At 40.6% G+C, this 18111-nt stretch overlaps 9 protein-coding genes across 9 annotated transcripts; 5 read left to right on the forward strand and 4 right to left on the reverse strand.

Annotated features, from left to right (window-relative positions):
- Positions 1-361: 361 nt before the first annotated feature.
- Positions 362-2692, reverse strand: HPODL_02699 (uncharacterized protein; the record flags this gene model as incomplete). Its single annotated transcript, XM_014077016.1, has 1 exon — positions 362-2692. One exon carries the CDS (start codon positions 2690-2692, stop codon positions 362-364), a length of 2331 nt encoding a protein of 776 aa, XP_013932491.1.
- A 2106-nt stretch (positions 2693-4798) lies between these two features.
- HPODL_02700 (Protein SIM1) lies at positions 4799-6025 on the forward strand (the record flags this gene model as incomplete). Its single annotated transcript, XM_014077017.1, has 1 exon — positions 4799-6025. One exon carries the CDS (start codon positions 4799-4801, stop codon positions 6023-6025), a length of 1227 nt encoding a protein of 408 aa, XP_013932492.1.
- Positions 6026-6439: 414 nt separating this feature from the next.
- Positions 6440-9829, forward strand: HPODL_02701 (Ribosome biogenesis protein BMS1; the record flags this gene model as incomplete). The annotated part of the gene is made up of 1 exon (XM_014077018.1): positions 6440-9829. The coding sequence occupies one exon, from the start codon at positions 6440-6442 to the stop codon at positions 9827-9829; it is 3390 nt and encodes a 1129-aa protein (XP_013932493.1).
- Positions 9830-9925: 96 nt separating this feature from the next.
- Positions 9926-10590, reverse strand: HPODL_02702 (Small COPII coat GTPase sar1; the record flags this gene model as incomplete). Its single annotated transcript, XM_014077019.1, has 2 exons — positions 9926-10476; positions 10572-10590. The coding sequence occupies 2 exons, from the start codon at positions 10588-10590 to the stop codon at positions 9926-9928; spliced, it is 570 nt and encodes a 189-aa protein (XP_013932494.1).
- Positions 10591-10892: 302 nt separating this feature from the next.
- HPODL_02703 (Coatomer subunit beta) lies at positions 10893-13386 on the forward strand (the record flags this gene model as incomplete). Its single annotated transcript, XM_014077020.1, has 2 exons — positions 10893-10910; positions 10954-13386. The coding sequence occupies 2 exons, from the start codon at positions 10893-10895 to the stop codon at positions 13384-13386; spliced, it is 2451 nt and encodes an 816-aa protein (XP_013932495.1).
- Positions 13387-13578: 192 nt separating this feature from the next.
- HPODL_02704 (Ribosomal RNA methyltransferase MRM2, mitochondrial) lies at positions 13579-14571 on the reverse strand (the record flags this gene model as incomplete). The annotated part of the gene is made up of 1 exon (XM_014077021.1): positions 13579-14571. One exon carries the CDS (start codon positions 14569-14571, stop codon positions 13579-13581), a length of 993 nt encoding a protein of 330 aa, XP_013932496.1.
- Positions 14572-14781: 210 nt separating this feature from the next.
- On the forward strand, positions 14782-15435 carry HPODL_02705 (60S ribosomal protein L10a; the record flags this gene model as incomplete). Its single annotated transcript, XM_014077022.1, has 1 exon — positions 14782-15435. The coding sequence occupies one exon, from the start codon at positions 14782-14784 to the stop codon at positions 15433-15435; it is 654 nt and encodes a 217-aa protein (XP_013932497.1).
- A 170-nt stretch (positions 15436-15605) lies between these two features.
- Positions 15606-17357, forward strand: HPODL_02706 (tyrosyl-DNA phosphodiesterase 1; the record flags this gene model as incomplete). The annotated part of the gene is made up of 1 exon (XM_014077023.1): positions 15606-17357. One exon carries the CDS (start codon positions 15606-15608, stop codon positions 17355-17357), a length of 1752 nt encoding a protein of 583 aa, XP_013932498.1.
- A 50-nt stretch (positions 17358-17407) lies between these two features.
- On the reverse strand, positions 17408-17977 carry HPODL_02707 (uncharacterized protein; the record flags this gene model as incomplete). Its single annotated transcript, XM_014077024.1, has 1 exon — positions 17408-17977. The coding sequence occupies one exon, from the start codon at positions 17975-17977 to the stop codon at positions 17408-17410; it is 570 nt and encodes a 189-aa protein (XP_013932499.1).
- Between the last annotated feature and the right edge of the window lie 134 nt (positions 17978-18111).

Here is an 18111-nt window from a genome sequence, read left to right on the forward strand (position 1 = left end):
AAGCAGAATGTTTCAGATGGATCTATCCAGGATGATCTCGGAAGACAAAACTCGACATACGTGAGATGATGAACTGGCCCAAAAAGACTCCTTATTAGATAGCGCGGAATCAAGATGTTTCATTATTAAATAGACATCATTCTGTAACATTGTAGATACATCAATTGAGTATATACTTTCACGTTGATTGCGCCGTACAATAGCAACTCAACGTAAAATACTTCTTTTACTGAATTCTCAAGCGAAAACGTACGTTGCATTACAGCACATGTCAATAGCAGAAGTAAATACACTTGATGCCTTTTCAAATATATGGAAACCCAATCTACTCTGAACTCTCAAAATCCACCCTAAAGTTATGTCAAGGTGACAACGAAGTTGGCCGTCTAGGTGGATTTATCTCCATTTCCTCATCTGAGCAGGACGAATCGTCTGACTCAGAACTGAAGACAAACTTTTTGCGGTCAAGACTCATCGAGGCCGAAGAACCAGGTATAGAAAACTGGGAGCCTCCAGACTGCTCAGACATTTGATATAGTTGTGGTTTGGACCCGGAACCGAGACTTTTCCTGAGCCCAGTATGCCCAAGATCTAAACCGCTCAAACCGACTTTGATTGTTGAAAGACTAGCTGATGAATTTGAATTTGAGGAACCATGTCCAACGCTCGTATTGCGTTTGATCTGGGAGCATGATACTGGGCTATTTTCGGGCTGTTGCGGCTTCTCATATCGCAAGGGCTGATCTGATAATTCGCTTGGTATGAATTTTTGCAAATGGGAAGGGATATCCTCATGTACTAGCTGTGATGATGTAGAAGGTGCATTTTCAATTTCAGGTCGTGTACCAACAGGTGAGATAATCAGGTTTTCAGGATGTCCATTGGCATCGACATCCATCACGTCCTCAATTTGACAACTTTCTGGTACATCAAACAACTGGACATTTTGTTGGCTATTAATGACAGAATACAAAGGATTTGTTGAGTCGTCGTAAACAGTGTTGTAATCATAATAATAATCGTACCCTCGGTTGGTTTTTGTGTTATGTGATACAGTATAGGGATCAGATTCATCATCGTCCGAGCAGGTCTTCAGTGTTGTGGCAGGAAGTGGTGCTATAGTTGCAATGGGTTTCATGTTTCCAGATGATGGAGATTCATCTCTAGTGTTAGCACTTGAGGAGTTACGCGACCAGTTAGGTGGTCTGTGAGATATGTTCGGGGAGGTCACTCTTGTATGTAGCATGAAGCCTCCTTCATCATCACCATCATCGTCGTCTTCCTCATCATAACCCATATCCTCATCATCATCATCATAGTCATTTTTTGAGCGTAATATTGTCCGAGGAGGTCCTCCATCATCGGAGTCATTTTGATAGCCTGTATCTGCATCCGACTCTATGTCATCAATTGCAATACATTGATCAACTCTCATGTTGAAATGAATCTTCCTCTCTTTTTTATTCGCAGCAGGATTTTGCTGTGCTTGACCGTCCACTTTATGAACATCCTCAGTTGTCTGGTTAGCCGAAAGGGTAAATGGAGAAGCATCGTCATTGTTCGTATGGTTTGCGGAACTATTAGCAGGAGAAGAAGAATCGTTCAATGAATTCGAAAATGGTTCCAAAACAGGACTTCCTTTGAATTTATGGTCATGCTCTTCGAGCAGACTTTGGAGTCTTGAATACGAAGCATCGCTGATCATTTTTTCAACATTGGAACGCTTTTTCAGTATTGGTTTCAAATGATCAGAATGTTTATCTTTCTCATTATTGTCCCTGTCATCATTATCATTTTTCATTGTACTGGTATCTTTGGTAGGAGTTTCCATGTCAACGTTACCCTGAGAACTTCCACCAGATGACTCTTGTCTTTTCTTATGTTGTTGTTTTTTGAAGTCCACTATATCAAAACCGTACTTCTCCTCTTTGTAAAGTGGCCCATACAACCAAGTAACATCACTTTCTTTACTCCAGTTCAGTTCTGCAGGTGAGATCGTTTTCAAACCATTCCGGGCCTGAGCCCATGTTCTCCATGATGCATTCTCAAGTCTTGCAGAATTTGCAAAATCATTTCTCTTCAAAGTTACGTATCTCCAAGATTTGGATATTTCCAATTCATCCCAGTTGTGGGATAGATAATCGACGTGCTGTTCAGGAGAATGTTGTACGTCAATGTCATCGTGTAAGTGCTGTTGAGAAGTTAGCGTCGGAGCAAGCGTCTCGTTTTGCTTGCCATGTTGATATTTCTTTAACTGATGTTTTGGTATGAGACTAACAGAATTCCCCGATCCTGTAGAACTCAGGGAGTCTTCAGAAAAGCAATTTTCGTCAGAGGTCTCCTCACTTTGAAAACTCTGGGGAGAGTAGGAAGGAATTGTTTTCTTGTTCTTCGAAGCAGACGGCACGACACTTGTATAGAATCGAGGCACATTCTCTGTCTCATCGAGTGTTGAATTCATATTCAATTTGTGCAAAGTCTCATCTGAAACAAAGTCTTTTGAACTTAATTTTGCTTCTTTATCTGGAATAGAATCAGTATCTAAAGAGTGGGTCTGAGTAATAAAATCATCAAGCAGACCCATCGATCTGGTCCTCTTCAACTTGAACGTTGTTTTGTTGAAATGATCGTCATCCTCAGCTTCAATGTGTTGCGAAGTCGTTGGACCTTCATTGAAAACCTCCTGAGACATACTTCGAAAGATACTTTACCGCAATCTCTGAGCTTATGTGATTCTTGCTTGTAATTGGCTTACACGAAAGATAAGCTTTTGATCTCACACCTGCTAAACATAAACTGTAATCTTCCGAAAACAGATAGTAGCAGAGTCAAACGAATTTACCGAATATGAATTCAGGTCGAGTGTCGTATATCGCTTTAATTTTATGGAAACAAAACTTCAAATTAAATTTTGAAAACCCACGCCCAACCATTTCTTTTGTTTTTTTAAATTGGGGGAACTCGGAAAATAATTTGGAGTAATTCCGCTACACCCATGCACCAGTAACTCCCGTGCAAATACTAGAGGCATACAGGATACCAACAAGTCATTTTGAAGCAATCACTATGTACAACCAGCAAAGTGTGAGAAAGAAATGCGAGCCTCGTTCATAAGTTGTGGACACTTAGCATTATTAGCCCATTCCCGAGGCTCAATTTATTCGTTGAAGTCCAGCCTAGAGTTACAAAAGATACTTTATCTTAACTTCGACAACTGCCTTCTATCTAATCTTTGCAAATTTTGATATCCTACTACGGATCTATCGAAACTCAGTCATAATAAAGAAAAAGGTGTTTCCACAAATTTTGACTGAGCTACTGAAATATTGCCTCCAAAATCTGGGCATTAAATTTTCGATCTCTTGTCTGCAGACAAACAAGTCTAATTTGACCAGTTTGCTGAGAAAGTCAACAGGTTGGAGATTATACAGAGTGACAGAGATTACTCCGATCTGACTGTCAACATACATTGTGCTGGTCCTAAGTTGAGCTTTTTTAGCGTTTTCAACTTAAGTTATCAGCGACCCGCATATTTAAAATTTGGAAACAATCTCAACTACTGCTATCTACTCAATAGCTCAAAGTGCATGTCAAGCTTTTCAAATTGTTTATTATTTACTTAGCTCCAACCAGATTTATATCGTGCAGAAAGTAGGAGGCTTGCTATTACCAATTATACGGAGTGCTTGGTTGTTTTTTATCCGAAAATGTTTGGGGCTATTGTGTGCGTGGAAATTTTCGGAAAACATAATTCTACATCAGGAAACCGCAAATTCAAAATAGGTCTCATGCAAAGCATGTGGCGAAGCTGCGTGGTTTAATTTGTCTAAAATTCAGCGCACTTTAAAACAGGTTGAAATCCTATATTTATATTTACAAGTTCGAAATTTCTCTCCTTTAAACAATTAAGAGCTATTAAGATTACACGGTCATTTTTCCAACTACTTACATTCCTTATCTTGCTGTTATTGTGCCCGTTTGAAAACCTAAAGGATATCCAATAGTTTGTTCTTCAGTTCATTTGAAAATCGTAAGGTAAGTTGAATACCAAACAAAGAGAGAATTCATGGGTTGAGAAGCGAAAGAGCATTCAAAGGCAGTATCATCAGTCACAACGTGTCATTCAATTGCATTGGGCATTTGCATTGGATTTTTTCATGTCACTGACCTGTTTCGCAAGACAATCGTCAACTGTCAACTGGATTAATAAATGCTAGACGCGTTTGCAACGTTTTGTATTTCCTAGGCGAGAGCTTTCAGAGAACTCTCCGAGGAAACACATGATTTCAATTGAATTTCAGCTTATTGCCGAAATGCTGCGGTACTATCGTGCACAAATTACTAGTCACATGAGCGAGTGATGATTGATTAGTTTTTCATACCAAGATGGCTTGTCGCTTCAAAATGTCTTGTTTTGGAGTCGTGCAGGTTAACGGAATGAAAGAAAAACAAACAGTCACACACCGGCCACCTCGATTACCTAATCTTAAATTCATGCGCCACAATCCTTCCGCAATAGGCTGAATTCCGCGTATCAATAGGCCGCAGCAAAATCGAAGGAACGTTTTATTGCGCGCGACAATGCATCTTTCCACGAAACAAGGTTCAAACATAAACAACAAAATTAAGACGCGACTCAAGCAAAAGTACCCCTGCCTGCACATCGTTGTCGCTTAGCTGCTATAATTTAAACAAGCCGAATTCCTTTTCCTGTCCAGCACCTCCCTTCTCTTCTCACGAACCTCTTGCTTTGGCCCCCCTTAATGAAACTAACATTATTTTCTAGCTAAGTTCCAAAATGAAAATCACTACTTCAACATTGTTAGCCATAAGTGCCACGCTGATAAATTCAGCTCATGCTGCTCCAGCACCAAAAGCTGGAGATGTTGCCAATACAGAGGATTGCACCACGACTGCTAAAAGCTATCATGCTCATCATCAGCACAAACGTGCTGTCGCGTATGATTACGTTTACGTGACTGTCACTGTTGACTCAGCTGGGAACACCGTGTCTCCAACAGTTGAAGCATCGCTTGAAAGCAAAACTATTGACCTAGCGACCTCTGCCTCATCTTCTTCCAGCTCTTCGTCATCTCATTCCACAACCACTGGTGGTTCTGTCAGCACTGGCTCGTCCTCTACCTCGAGCACCAGCTCGTCTTCAAGTACTTCGAGCTCGTCTTCCGGATCCTCTAGTGGCATAAGTGGTGATCTATCTGCCTTCTCAGATCCAACTCAGAAATTTGAGGATGGAACTATCTCTTGCTCTAGTTTCCCATCTGGTCAAGGTGTGATCGCATTGGATTGGCTTGGATTTGGTGGATGGTCTGGTATTTATCATCCATCTGACACTTCCACAGGTGGTTCATGTACTGAAGGCTCCTATTGCTCGTATGCATGCCAACCAGGTATGTCTAAAACCCAATGGCCTTCTGATCAACCATCTGACGGAAAATCTGTTGGTGGTCTTTACTGTAAGGGAGGTAAACTTTACAGAAGCAATCAAGATTCAGACTACCTATGTGAATGGGGTGAAAACTCTGCTAGAGTCGTTTCCAAACTTGACAAGTCTGTTGCTATTTGCAGAACTGATTATCCGGGAACTGAAAACATGGTAATTCCAACTGTGGTCGAAGCAGGCGGTGAGAACATTTTGACGGTGGTTGACCAAGATACATACTATCAATGGCAGGGCAAAAAGACGTCTGCTCAATACTATGTTAACAATGCTGGAGTGTCGTACCAAGACGGTTGTATCTGGAGCGAAGCTGGCACCACTGTCGGAAACTGGGCACCTTTGAACTTTGGTGCAGGATACACAAATGGTATATCTTACTTGTCATTGATTCCTAATCCGAACAACCGCGAGGCTGCCAATTTCAACGTGAAAATTGTTGCTTACGATGACGACAGTGTGGTTTCTGGAGAATGTTATTATGAAAATGGTTCCTATAATGGAGATGGAAGTGACGGATGCACAGCTTCCGTTACCAAGGGTAAAGCCAAGTTTGTCCTTTACAACTAACTTGAATGCCCTTGCCTTCAATTCATGAAGGAGCTCGCTTAGCTGTTTTGTTGAATAGCAAGGCGCTAGACCTTCAAATCTCCTCAGATGTGTGTTTACGTTTCTTAGAATATAAAAATTGTAATATTGAAATGTTTTATATGTGAACCTTTATGTAGATTATTTTTTTTTGATCATTATGTAACTTTCAAAAATTTTTTTTTATAAAATAGGTCTGCAAGAAGTACTACTCGAGCCATGGACACACAGCAAAGTAATAAGCCTCACAGGTCCAATTCGAAGAGGACAACAGCAAGAATGAAGTTGAGCTCGCAGGGACAAAATGCAAAAGCTTTCGCGGTTTCAAGGCCCGGTAAATTACAGAAACAGGCCAAAAGATCAAGCGATCTTAATGAAAAAAAATTACATGTTCCTATGATTGACAGGAGTCCGGATGATGACCCGCCACCTGTGATTGTTGCTGTGGTCGGTCCAAAGGGGACGGGAAAAACCACTTTGATTAGATCTCTAATACGAAGATTAACGAAGACTACATTAACAGATATAAAGGGTCCTATTACTGTCGTGAGTGGCAAAAGAAGAAGGCTCACTTTTATCGAATGTGCTAATGATCTTAACTCAATGATAGATATTGCGAAAGTTGCAGATCTGGTCTTGCTCATGATCGATGGCAATTTTGGATTTGAGATGGAAACAATGGAATTTTTGAATATTGCACAACATCACGGTATGCCTAAGATTCTTGGAGTGACAACTCATCTTGATCTTTTCAAAAAGCCGGCGACTTTGCGGGCCTCGAAAAAGAGATTAAAACACCGCTTTTGGACCGAAGTTTATCAAGGCGCAAAACTTTTCTATTTATCGGGGGTGATTAATGGCCGCTACCCTGATAGAGAAATTCTGAATCTTACACGTTTTATTTCCGTGATGAAATTCAGACCTCTGAGATGGAGAAATGAACATCCATATCTGTTAGTCGATAGAATCATAGATCTGACGCATCCTTCTTTGATAGAAAAAAATCAAAAAGTCGATCGAAAGGTCGCTGTTTATGGATATGTTCATGGCACTGCATTGAAAGCAGAGAATCAACGAGTCCATATTGCCGGTGTAGGGGATTATACGATTTCTCATGTGGAGAAATTACCAGACCCTTGTCCTACGCCCTACTACGAGCAGAGATTAGAAGAAATTGAACGGGAACAAAGGAAGGATACAGAGCAAAGTGGGCAAAAGAGTGTTTCAAGGCGTGGAAGAAGAAAGCGATTGGAAGATAAGCAAAAAATTATCTACGGGCCAATGTCAGATGTTCAAGGGGTTTTAATAGATAAAGATGCAGTCTATATTGACGTTGGAAGTGAATCATTCAAAGAGGGAGCTGAGCATGGTCTTGGTGAGAAAATGGTGACCAGCCTACAGAAGGCCAGTGAGAGACTGGATGCAAGATCATTCGGTGAGGTCCAGTTGTTTAGTGATGCCCCTGAATCAGTTGCAGACCACGTGCAAAATGTCGAAGATGAGGTTCTCAGGCAAGAAAGTGGAAGAAAAGAGCTTAGACAGGCTCGTCCTTATAAGTTTGACGAGTCAGAGGTCTCTGATGACGCAGAAGTTTCTTCTAGTGATGCAGAATCCCAAGACGAACGCGACAATCGAGAAAATCTCAACTTTTTGAACGATATCCGGAAGTCATTTCAAACACCAATGGAAATTGAACAAGCAAACCTCGAATCTGATTCTGATTTTGACTTATCGGATGATGAGTCATTGGAGGCTAAATCTTACTGGCAAAAAATTGGCTCGAAGCTGAATAGCAATGAAGGGAAAACGACATGGGATATTAACAAGTTGTTGTATATGGATAACATTGACCCCATTGATGCAATATCCAGATGGAAGAAAGAAGAAGAAGAACTGGAATATTCGAGCTCCATTGAAGATGGAGATGCTGACGACAAAGAAATTCATGACACGGAAGATCAGGATTCAGACGAAGATGAGAATTTCTTTGTAAAAAAGGTCATTTCCAATAACTTTATTCAGAGGGATAGTCCTCATAATGGAAACGTCACTCCCGCCAGCAAATTACATGACAAATGGCTTGTAAATCATTCCGCTATGGGCAGGTTGAAAAGTCGGTTTTTTGTTTCTCCAAAGCAAAGGTTGAAAGAGTTAGATGCCGACGACGAGATTGACCCAGAAGAGGAATACGGAGATTTTGAAAATTTGGAAAGTGAGGAGGAAGATTCAGGCACTACTTCCGAGGAATCTTCCGGAAACGATGCGGGGGATGATTTTTTCAATTTTAATGCTGAAGCCACTGACATCCAAGACACAATAGATGTTGGTTCAGCTAGTGGAGACCAATCTAGCGATATGAGTTTTGAGCGGCAGAGGGAGCGCAACGCGAAGAGAAAAGAGAAACTGAGACAACAGTTTGAAGAGGAGGAAGATTTAACAAACAACAATGATATATTTGATGAAACTGATACATGGTATGACTACCAGAAGGCAAAGATGGCTAAACAACTTGAGATTAACAAATCTGAGCTTACCGACATGTCAGAAGACGTCAGGGCACATATAGAGGGTTTCACCGCAGGGTCATATGTCAAATTGACATTCAATAATCTACCAATGGAAGTAATAGAAAATTTTGATCCAAAATATCCTTTGGTTATTGGTGGCCTTTTACAAACTGAAGATAGATTTGGATTTCTAAACGCAAGAATCAGAAGACACAGGTGGCACAAAAAGGTTTTGAAGACTAACGACCCGCTGATCTTATCTTTAGGATGGAGGAGATTTCAAACGCTTCCAATTTACACAACATCTGACTCAAGAACTAGGAATAGACTGCTGAAGTATACCCCCGAACACACATATTGCTTTGCTACTTTCTATGGACCTTTGGTTGCACCGAATACTACTTTTTGTGGTGTACAAGCAGTTTCAAAGGAGCTCACAACCGGCTCTTTTAGAATAGCTGCTACTGGTATTGTTGAGGACTTGAATGCTGATGTCGAGATTGTGAAGAAACTGAAGCTTGTTGGCCACCCCTACAAAGTTTTCAAGAACACAGCATTCATCAAAGATATGTTTTCTTCTGCTTTGGAAGTCGCAAAATTCGAAGGAGCCACTATCCGAACAGTATCCGGACTTCGGGGAGAGATCAAGAGAGCTCTTTCCAAACCGGAGGGACATTTTAGAGCCACTTTTGAGGATAAAATCTTGATGAGTGATATCGTTTTCTTGAAGACGTGGTACCCAATCAAGCCAAAAAGGTTTTATAACCCCGTGACATCTCTGCTCCTATCTGACAAGGAGAATTGGAGAGGTATGAAGCTTACAGGGACTTTGAAGGCAGAAAATAACATATCAGCGGCGTCAGATCCTGATTCAGAATACAAGAAGATTGAACGAAAAGAACGAAAGTTCAATCCACTCAAAATTCCTCGCTCCATTCAAGCGACCCTGCCTTATAAATCTCAGTTGCACCAAATGAGAAAACAGAAGAGACAAGGATACTTGCAAAAGAGAGCAGTCGTTGTGGGAGGTGAAGAACGAAAAGCAAGAAGCATTGTTCAAACCGTTCAAACTATCAAAAAGGATAAAGACCAGAAACGTTCAATGAAGAAGCAAGAAAAAAATGCTGAAAGACTTAGAAAGCTGGCAAAGCTCGAGGAAGCTAAAAGAGATAAGGAGAAGCAACGAAAAAAGGAGTTTTTTTCTCAAAGTAAGAAGCGAAAATTGGCAGGAGCCAGCCCTGCCTCTAGTGATGCATTCGGTAAGAAAAGGAAAAGCTAATGTAAGAATAAAGAGTATCCATGCAATTGTATAAAAGCCTATCTCGAACAGGTCGTCGAAATTGCAATACCGACTATATTAGAGTGATTACTTAGTTTAAATGTATTGTGATAACCATCTGAATCCTTCGCCGTAACCTTGTCTCATGACGATTGAGCACATGAAAACCTCAACCGGTCTTGTGTCGGTAAGTTGGACTCTGTCTTTACCGGTTGTGTTGTACAAACCCAAGAAATGTCTCAATTCATTTTCACTGACAGCTTTTGGAGAGTCAATCTTATTGCCGAGAATCAAAAATGGCACTTTGGCCAACTCTTCGATGGCAAACAAAGCATCCAATTCAGCCTTTGATTCTTCAAATCTTTCGGAATCAGCAGCATCAACTAAATAGACAATGCCATTGACTTCAGGAAAATAATCTTTCCATAATCTTCTAGCCTGTTGGTGACCCCCAAGATCGAATGTAGTGAAACGGACATTACCGATAGAAAGCTCTTCGGATGTGGGATGTAAAGTCGGTTGCAAAGTGGCCATACGATCATTTTTTAGCATATGGAGCAATGTCGTTTTGCCTGCATTATCCAAACCCAAAAATAGCAGCTTGGCATGTTTGTTCCATAATCCTAAAGAAGCTAAAACATCTTGAACTGTAAATGCTCGATATACAAATAAGCACTATTCTGTGCTTATTTGTACAAGGACCCGTTAGTACTTATCTTGGATGATTGTTTTTCCAACTTACACCACTCAAGAATCCACATTTCGCTTGATATATACTATCTTATAACTTTAGCTATCAAATGACGAGATTAATGCTCAATAAAAAACAAGAATCAATCAATTAATGTCTTCGTTCAATCTTTCTGAATCCGACAGGGGTTATGAGCGTTCACTATGAAGTTCCCACTCACCTGTATGTGCGGCTTACATAATCACCACCAACGAAACAGAAATTTAATGAACACGAAAACAACAAACTATTTGTTGCTCGTAATAGCTCTCTTTCATAAGCTATTTTCATTCACTTTATCTCTTGTTGGTTTTTGAATTACTGAGAACTGCTATGAAGCTGGATATTAAGGTACGTTCAATTTAATGTCGCTCTATTACTGACAACCTGAAAGAAACTTTCAAGTACCAGGTCAGATCGAGTGAAGGGCATCGATTTTCATCCTACAGAGCCTTGGGTTTTGACAACTCTTTACAGCGGAAAAATAGAAATCTGGTCCTATGAAACCGGATCTGTCGTCAAAGCAATTGATGTTACCAATGTCCCCGTTAGAGCAGGTAAATTCGTCGCCCGCAAAAATTGGGTTGTCGTTGGATCTGACGATTTTCAGATTAGAGTTTACAACTATAATACTGGTGAACGCGTTGCTCAATTCGAAGCTCATCCTGACTACATTAGGTCCATTGCAATCCACCCCACTAGATCGTACGTTTTGACTTCATCGGACGATTACACTGTCAAGCTCTGGAACTGGGACAATAATTGGAAATTGGAGCAAATTTTTGAAGGACACCAGCATTATGTGATGTCTGTCGCTTTCAATCCAAAAGATTCTAACACTTTTGCGTCTGCTTGTCTGGATAAAACTGTGAAAATCTGGTCTCTTGGATCTAGGGTTCCAAATTTTACACTTCTTGCGCCCGAATCAAAAGGTTTCAACTATGTTGATTACTATCCACATGGAGACAAGCCTTATTTGATCACTTCTTCTGATGATAAGTCGGTTAAGGTTTGGGATTACCAAACAAAGTCCTGTGTTGCAACATTGGAGGGGCACTCTTCTAATGTGTCGTTTGCAGTTTTTCATTCCGAATTGCCTTTGATCATCTCTGGATCCGAAGATGCTTCTATCAAAATCTGGAATTCAAATACCTATAAATTAGAAAAGTCGCTGAATTATTCGATGGAGAGAGCATGGTGTGTGGCAACAAAGAAAGGTTCAAGTCTGATGGCTGTAGGTTTCGACACTGGACACGTTGTCGTCAAATTGGGGGATGATAAGCCTTTATTATCCATGGACCCTATGGGCAAAATCGTTTACTCGAAACATACTGATATATACAATTCGGTGATCAAGGCTTCTGATGCGCAATTAGGAGATGGAGAAATTTTGCCCTTGACTCACAAAGAGCTAGGAAGTATTGAAATATTTCCAAGTACATTGAAACATTCTCCAAATGGAAGGTTTGTCACGGTTACTGGGGACAACGAGTACATTATTTACACTGCACTGGCATGGAGGAATAAGATGTATGGTCCAGCTTTAGATTTCGTTTGGGCGCAGGATTCTAATTATTATGCTATCAGAGAATCGGCATCCTCAGTCAAAATATACAAAAACTTCAAAGAGAAAACAAGTGGCCAAATCGATTTGATCTATGCCGCTGATAAGCTCTTTGGTGGAACTTTATTGACTGTTAAATCCGATGGGTTCGTGTCGCTGTACAATTGGGACACGGGTGACTTGGTTAGAAGAATTGATGTTGAAGCGGAAGATGTTGTCTGGTCAGAAAATGGTGAATTGATGCTTATTGTCTCGAGCGAAACTGCTTATGCACTTAGGTTCGACAAAGACGTCTTTCAAGAACACTTGAATAACGGAACAATTGATCCACAGGAGGGATGCGAGGATTGCTTTGAGGTTCTTTACGATGTTCAGGATCAAATAGTGAGCGGTCAATGGGTGGGTGATGTGTTCATTTACACCTCATCTTCGAATAGGCTGAACTATCTTGTTGGAGGTTCGATCAACAACTTGGCTCACTTTGATAAAACAATGTATTTGTTGGGATATTTACCGAGAGACAATAAGGTTTATGTTGCTGACAAAGACATCAACATCTTATCTTATTATTTGTCACTGTCTGTCTTAGAATTCCAGACAGTTGTTTTGCGCGGCGACCTTGATCAGGCAGATGAGTTGATGGCGAATATCGACCCTAAAGACATCCCAAAGATTGCCAGATTTTTAGAACAACAGGGTTTCAAAGAAAAAGCACTAGAACTTACAAATGATTCTGAGCAGAAATTTGAGCTAGCGATTGAAACACTGAATCTCACTCTTGCGCAAGAAATTGCGGAGCAAGACAACAGTCCTCACAAGTGGAAAAAGCTGGGGGATATTGCCATGGCGAATTGGAATCTCAAGTTAGCTAAAGAAGCTTTCATCAGATGTAATGACTATGCATCACTTTTACTTCTTTACACCTCAGTCAATGATGTTGCTGGCCTGAAGAAATTGAGCGACGAGTGTGTTATCGCTGGGAAATTCAACTTAGCATTTTCTTCTGCATGGGCTGCATCGGACCTGTCCACTTGTTCTGAGATTCTTCTCAAGACGGACAGGCCTGCAGAGGCTGCTTTGTTGAGCAAAGCCTATGAAAAAAATAATACGACTATTGATGATAAACTATCTCAATGGAAACTCTATTTGAATGGAATAGGGAAAGAGAGACTTAGCTCAAGACTGCTTGATATGAAGCAGAACAAAAGTGAAGCAGCGGCTGAAAAAACAGAGGAAACCCTCATTGATTTAGAAGAAGAGTAAAGTGGTGAATCAGTCGGTGTTTAAAGAAATGAGTGCATTTGAGGAATAATATACATGACAATAAATTAGGTAGTATAGTGCGATGTTCGATGCCTCGTCTCTTGAGCATATGCGTAGCCGACAACCAACCGTTCGTTGATTGGAGTTATTTGAATGTGTAAATTTGAAGGTTGATCAAAACGGAGCCTATTATTATGCGGCTCGAAAAACTTGTTTTTTATCGACGAAATTGTCAACCTTATCCAAGCAAACAAAATAGCATTCCTTGGATTCTGGCCTGCATGCCTTTGGTTTAAAACGGATGACTTTGCGGAAGACATGCGTAAGCCTTTTTTCAAGGAATTTATCGTCTTTACCAGTAAAAAACTTAAACACAGAATTGCCACCCTTTTTCAATAAATCTATGGATGTTATAAGGGCAGCGTCACATAAGTCCATTGACATGGCATGGTCTCTGAACGATAAACCTGAAGTATTAGCCATCCTTATATATGGCATGTTAGTAGTCTGATTTGCAAATCCTCCTATTTGAGGAAAGGGAACGTACATATCACTTAAAATCACATCCACAGGTCTGTATAACTCATCGTAGTAGACATTTTGCAATGAGTGCTCCTGTTCGGTTTTTTCAAGTTTGCTTAATTCAGACTCTGAATCTATGACTGACGTAGCTTGTATTTCGAAGGCCGTTTGATTACTGATCACCTCAATTGGCTGAAATTTCTGTTTCAATTTCTCCATCTCAACAACTTTGAAGTGTTCCTTTATGTTTTCATGGGTCTTCTTACTCAAAATATTTGCTTGCATAGAAGACGATCCATTAGGAGGTTGATATACGAGCAGATCCACCCCAAGAATGTTTGAACCTTTCCGACAGCGCTCCAGGGCAACTTGACTCCATGCTCCTGGAGCCGCACCGAGATCGAGTATGTTGGAAATCCGTTCTTGGGAAAATATTCCAAATTTCTCATCAATTTGAAGTAGCTTAAACGCGGCTCTTGACTTGTAATCGTAATGTTTTGCGTCGCGCGTGTACAAATCGGTCCGTTGTCTTTGAATCCATCTGTGAGAAGAACCTGATTTCTTTGAGTACCTTCTCGTCAGCCAAATAAACAGCATTGATTCCTTATGAGTATACATCCTGTGGGTGACTTTGGTGCCCACCGAAGGCAGCACCATAATCATATTTCATATAAATTACTTCAAACCACCGAAACATACACAGCCTTGACAATCATAAAGGCTTTTACATATCACGTGATAAAAGCAAAAGTTTGTAACCCTCAAGATGAAAGAAAAAAAAATTGAGCTAGAATAAATTTTCATCTTACTATTGTCGATCAGACCGAAGCAGAACGGTATTACCTATTAGTAGGGAGACAGTAAATAAGCAAGATGTCTAAAGTCAGCGCTACCCAAGTGAGAGAGAATGTCAAGGAGATCCTTAAGTTCTCCAACGAGACCAAGAAGAGAAACTTTTTGGAGACTGTTGAGTTACAGGTTGGTCTCAAAAATTATGACCCGCAGAGAGACAAGCGTTTCTCTGGTACTTTGAAACTACCACAAGTGCCAAGACCAAACATGACCATTTGTATATTTGGTGATGCTTTCGATGTTGACAGAGCTAAGTCGCTTGGTGTTGATGCTATGTCTGTTGATGACTTGAAGAAGTTGAACAAGAACAAGAAGTTGATCAAGAAGCTGGCCAAAAAGTACAATGCTTTCATTGCTTCTGAAGTTTTGATCAAACAAGTGCCAAGACTGTTGGGTCCTCAGCTGTCCAAGGCTGGTAAGTTCCCAACTCCAGTCTCCCACAACGACGACTTGTATTCCAAGGTTACTGATGTGAAGTCCACTATCAAATTCCAGTTGAAGAAGGTTTTGTGCCTGGCTGTTGCTGTTGGTCACGTTGAGATGGAGGAGGATGTTCTTGTTACTCAAATCATGATGGCCATCAATTTCTTGGTCTCCTTATTGAAGAAGAACTGGCAAAACGTTGGCTCACTTGTCATCAAGTCCTCTATGGGTCCTTCTTTCAGACTTTATTAACTCTAGTATAATTTTAATAAAGTAACTCTCAAGGCTCGAGAAAGATCATGTTCGAACTGCTCTAAATCAAATTTTTGTAGAAAAGTCAGCTCAGCTTTGATTTAAATTTACATCGACCTCTGCAAGCTTTCAAATTGCGCTGTATAAGCAGCCAAAGGCACTATAATATAATGTCAGAATCCGAAACAGACATTTCTGTTGAGTTTCTTGAGGAGAAAACCGTGAGCAATGAGCATCATGTTATCAGTCTAGACAGTGATGAGGATTCTGCTGAGGTAAAAGCCAAACATGAGACATTCAGATTGAAGCAAAATACCTCAAAACGCGGATTGGAGGAAATTCCTATTGATGCAGAAGAACATGGACTGAAGAAACCGACATTGCGCTCTTCGACTGAAGGTGGGCAAGATATACCGAGATTTCAGTCTCCGATCAGACTCATCTCCAACGATCCATACTGCAGGGTGTTTCCACCATCATCTGACAGGCATACTGTTACTTTGTTTGATTTGGTGGGATCCAGAATACTCGAACACAGTTACCAATTTAATATGCTCATAGACTGTGAATTTTTGCTACCTTTCTTCAAAGCGGATCCCTTGAATTTTGAGCTTACTCTCATTGGGGTGCAATCCAATATTGCAGTTGAAGAGATTCACCGTCTTCAATATCGAATAAAAACAGTTGATGTGTCTACCAAATTGCCCAAATGGGGAACTCATCATTCGAAAGTGATGATCAACTTTTTTCATGATGATACATGTCAAATCGTCATCCATACCATGAATCTTACTCACACGGATTATCTAGCTCAAACTCAAATGTGCTGGATATCTCCAAGATTAAGGAAGTTAAATTCTCGTGCTGACACACATGATAAAAAAGAGACTCTTGATCCAATCTACGATGTTGGCATTATTTTCAAAAGAGACTTTTTACAATACCTCTACACATACGAAAACTCTGTGGTGTCTTCATTAGCTGTAAAGTTGAAAGCATTTGATTTCTCTCCCATTGACGTAGCCTTTGTTGGTTCAAGCCCGGGACGTTATGAATTCAACTTGAACGACCGCACAAAAACAAATTTAGATTCCGTACGTGACAGACCGCTGTATGGTTATGGGAGGTTACGCCAAGTCCTGGACCGATATAAGCTGACTACCCCAAATGACGCAAAACTTATAATGCAAGTATCGTCGATAAGTGCACCGCTAGATAACAAGCATACAAACATTGGCACACACGTTTTGTCAAGTATTGTGGAAGGATCGCAGGTAATCGTCAAGCAGCCAAACCATAAATTTGGAGGCGAAACTGGGGTTGAAATAAATATTATCTGGCCAACAGAGAAGGAGATTATGAATGCACATTATGGCCACATATCAGGACATGCAGTGATGTTCAAGTCAAAAGCAAGCAACGGTTGGTACGCTTATGAGAATCAAGCTAAATTCCTTAGATCATTCTTTTACAGATGGTCTTCCAAATCAGCTTCTCAATCTATTGCCGGAAGGAGTAATTTATCGCCGCATGTCAAATCTTACTGTGTGACCAAAAATGACTTTGAGACATTAGAGTGGTTCCTTTTAACGTCAGCTAATCTTTCGAAACAAGCATGGGGGGCACCTGACCGTGGATATGGAGCGACTTTTCAAAGTAAATCGCAGACCAAACATGTCTACACAGTGAAATCTTTTGAGGCAGGTGTTCTTATCGTCCCTGCATGCATAAAGACAAAATACAAGATAAAGAAACCTTTTGCGCTGACCCCGGTACAAGGAACAGACTTCTATGAAGGTGTGAATGATGGCAATGTACACTATCCGATCAGACTACCTTATGACACTCCTTTAAAAAAGTACTCTGACAATGATCGTCCATGGACGACAGAAAAATTGGAGGAGATTTACAACACAAGCTAGGTAATCAATCGTTTATTGGTCTATATCAGAATCTATCATGATTCGAGCCTTTAAATTTTTGTGGCCGCTGTGGTACAAAGACCGAGGATTGACGACATGCAACAGCTGAGACAGGTCGTAAAAATATTTCCCGAGCTGAGATCTAGATCGCAGCAATATATGGAAAAATAATACTCATGGCACTCGCTCTCTTCTCGTTGATATCCTGGTTTCTTGGGTGAGGTAGAATTAACGAAAGCTGTTGTAGGCTCTTCAGTAGATTGAGGTTGCACGTTATGAACCAATCGGTCGCTGTTATTCTTGGTAGGCTGAGAAGTCTCTCTCTGCTCTTCATTTTGAGTTACCGTAGTGTCCACCTCTGGTTCTGAGGTCGTTTCACGATCTTGCAAATCAGCTACATCAGTGATTGTTGCCTGAGGTGAAATATCAAGTTCATTACGTTTTTCATCATCATATTGAACAGTCGCAGCGTTATTTTTGCCTGATCTATCTTTCAGAGAATTTGGCGAGGTTGACTCACTCAAGTGGGACCTTGCATCAGCAAAGTACGCCGATTCAGAATCTGTGATTATAGAAGCTGATGATGCTGCTATGGGTATAGAATTTGCAGGTGCAGACATAGCAAAAAGTACTTACTGTCGAAATGCCTAATTTTGTCAACTCGAGACACCGAAGTACGAAGATCATTTTTAGCTATTCATATTGCAGGGTACGCCTCAAATATGTAACCAGCCACGATGGTGGCTAGTTCACA

The sequence above is a fragment of the Ogataea parapolymorpha genome, chromosome VII, assembly GCF_000187245.1.
Source record: "Ogataea parapolymorpha DL-1 chromosome VII, whole genome shotgun sequence".
Classification (NCBI taxonomy): domain Eukaryota; kingdom Fungi; phylum Ascomycota; class Pichiomycetes; order Pichiales; family Pichiaceae; genus Ogataea; species Ogataea parapolymorpha.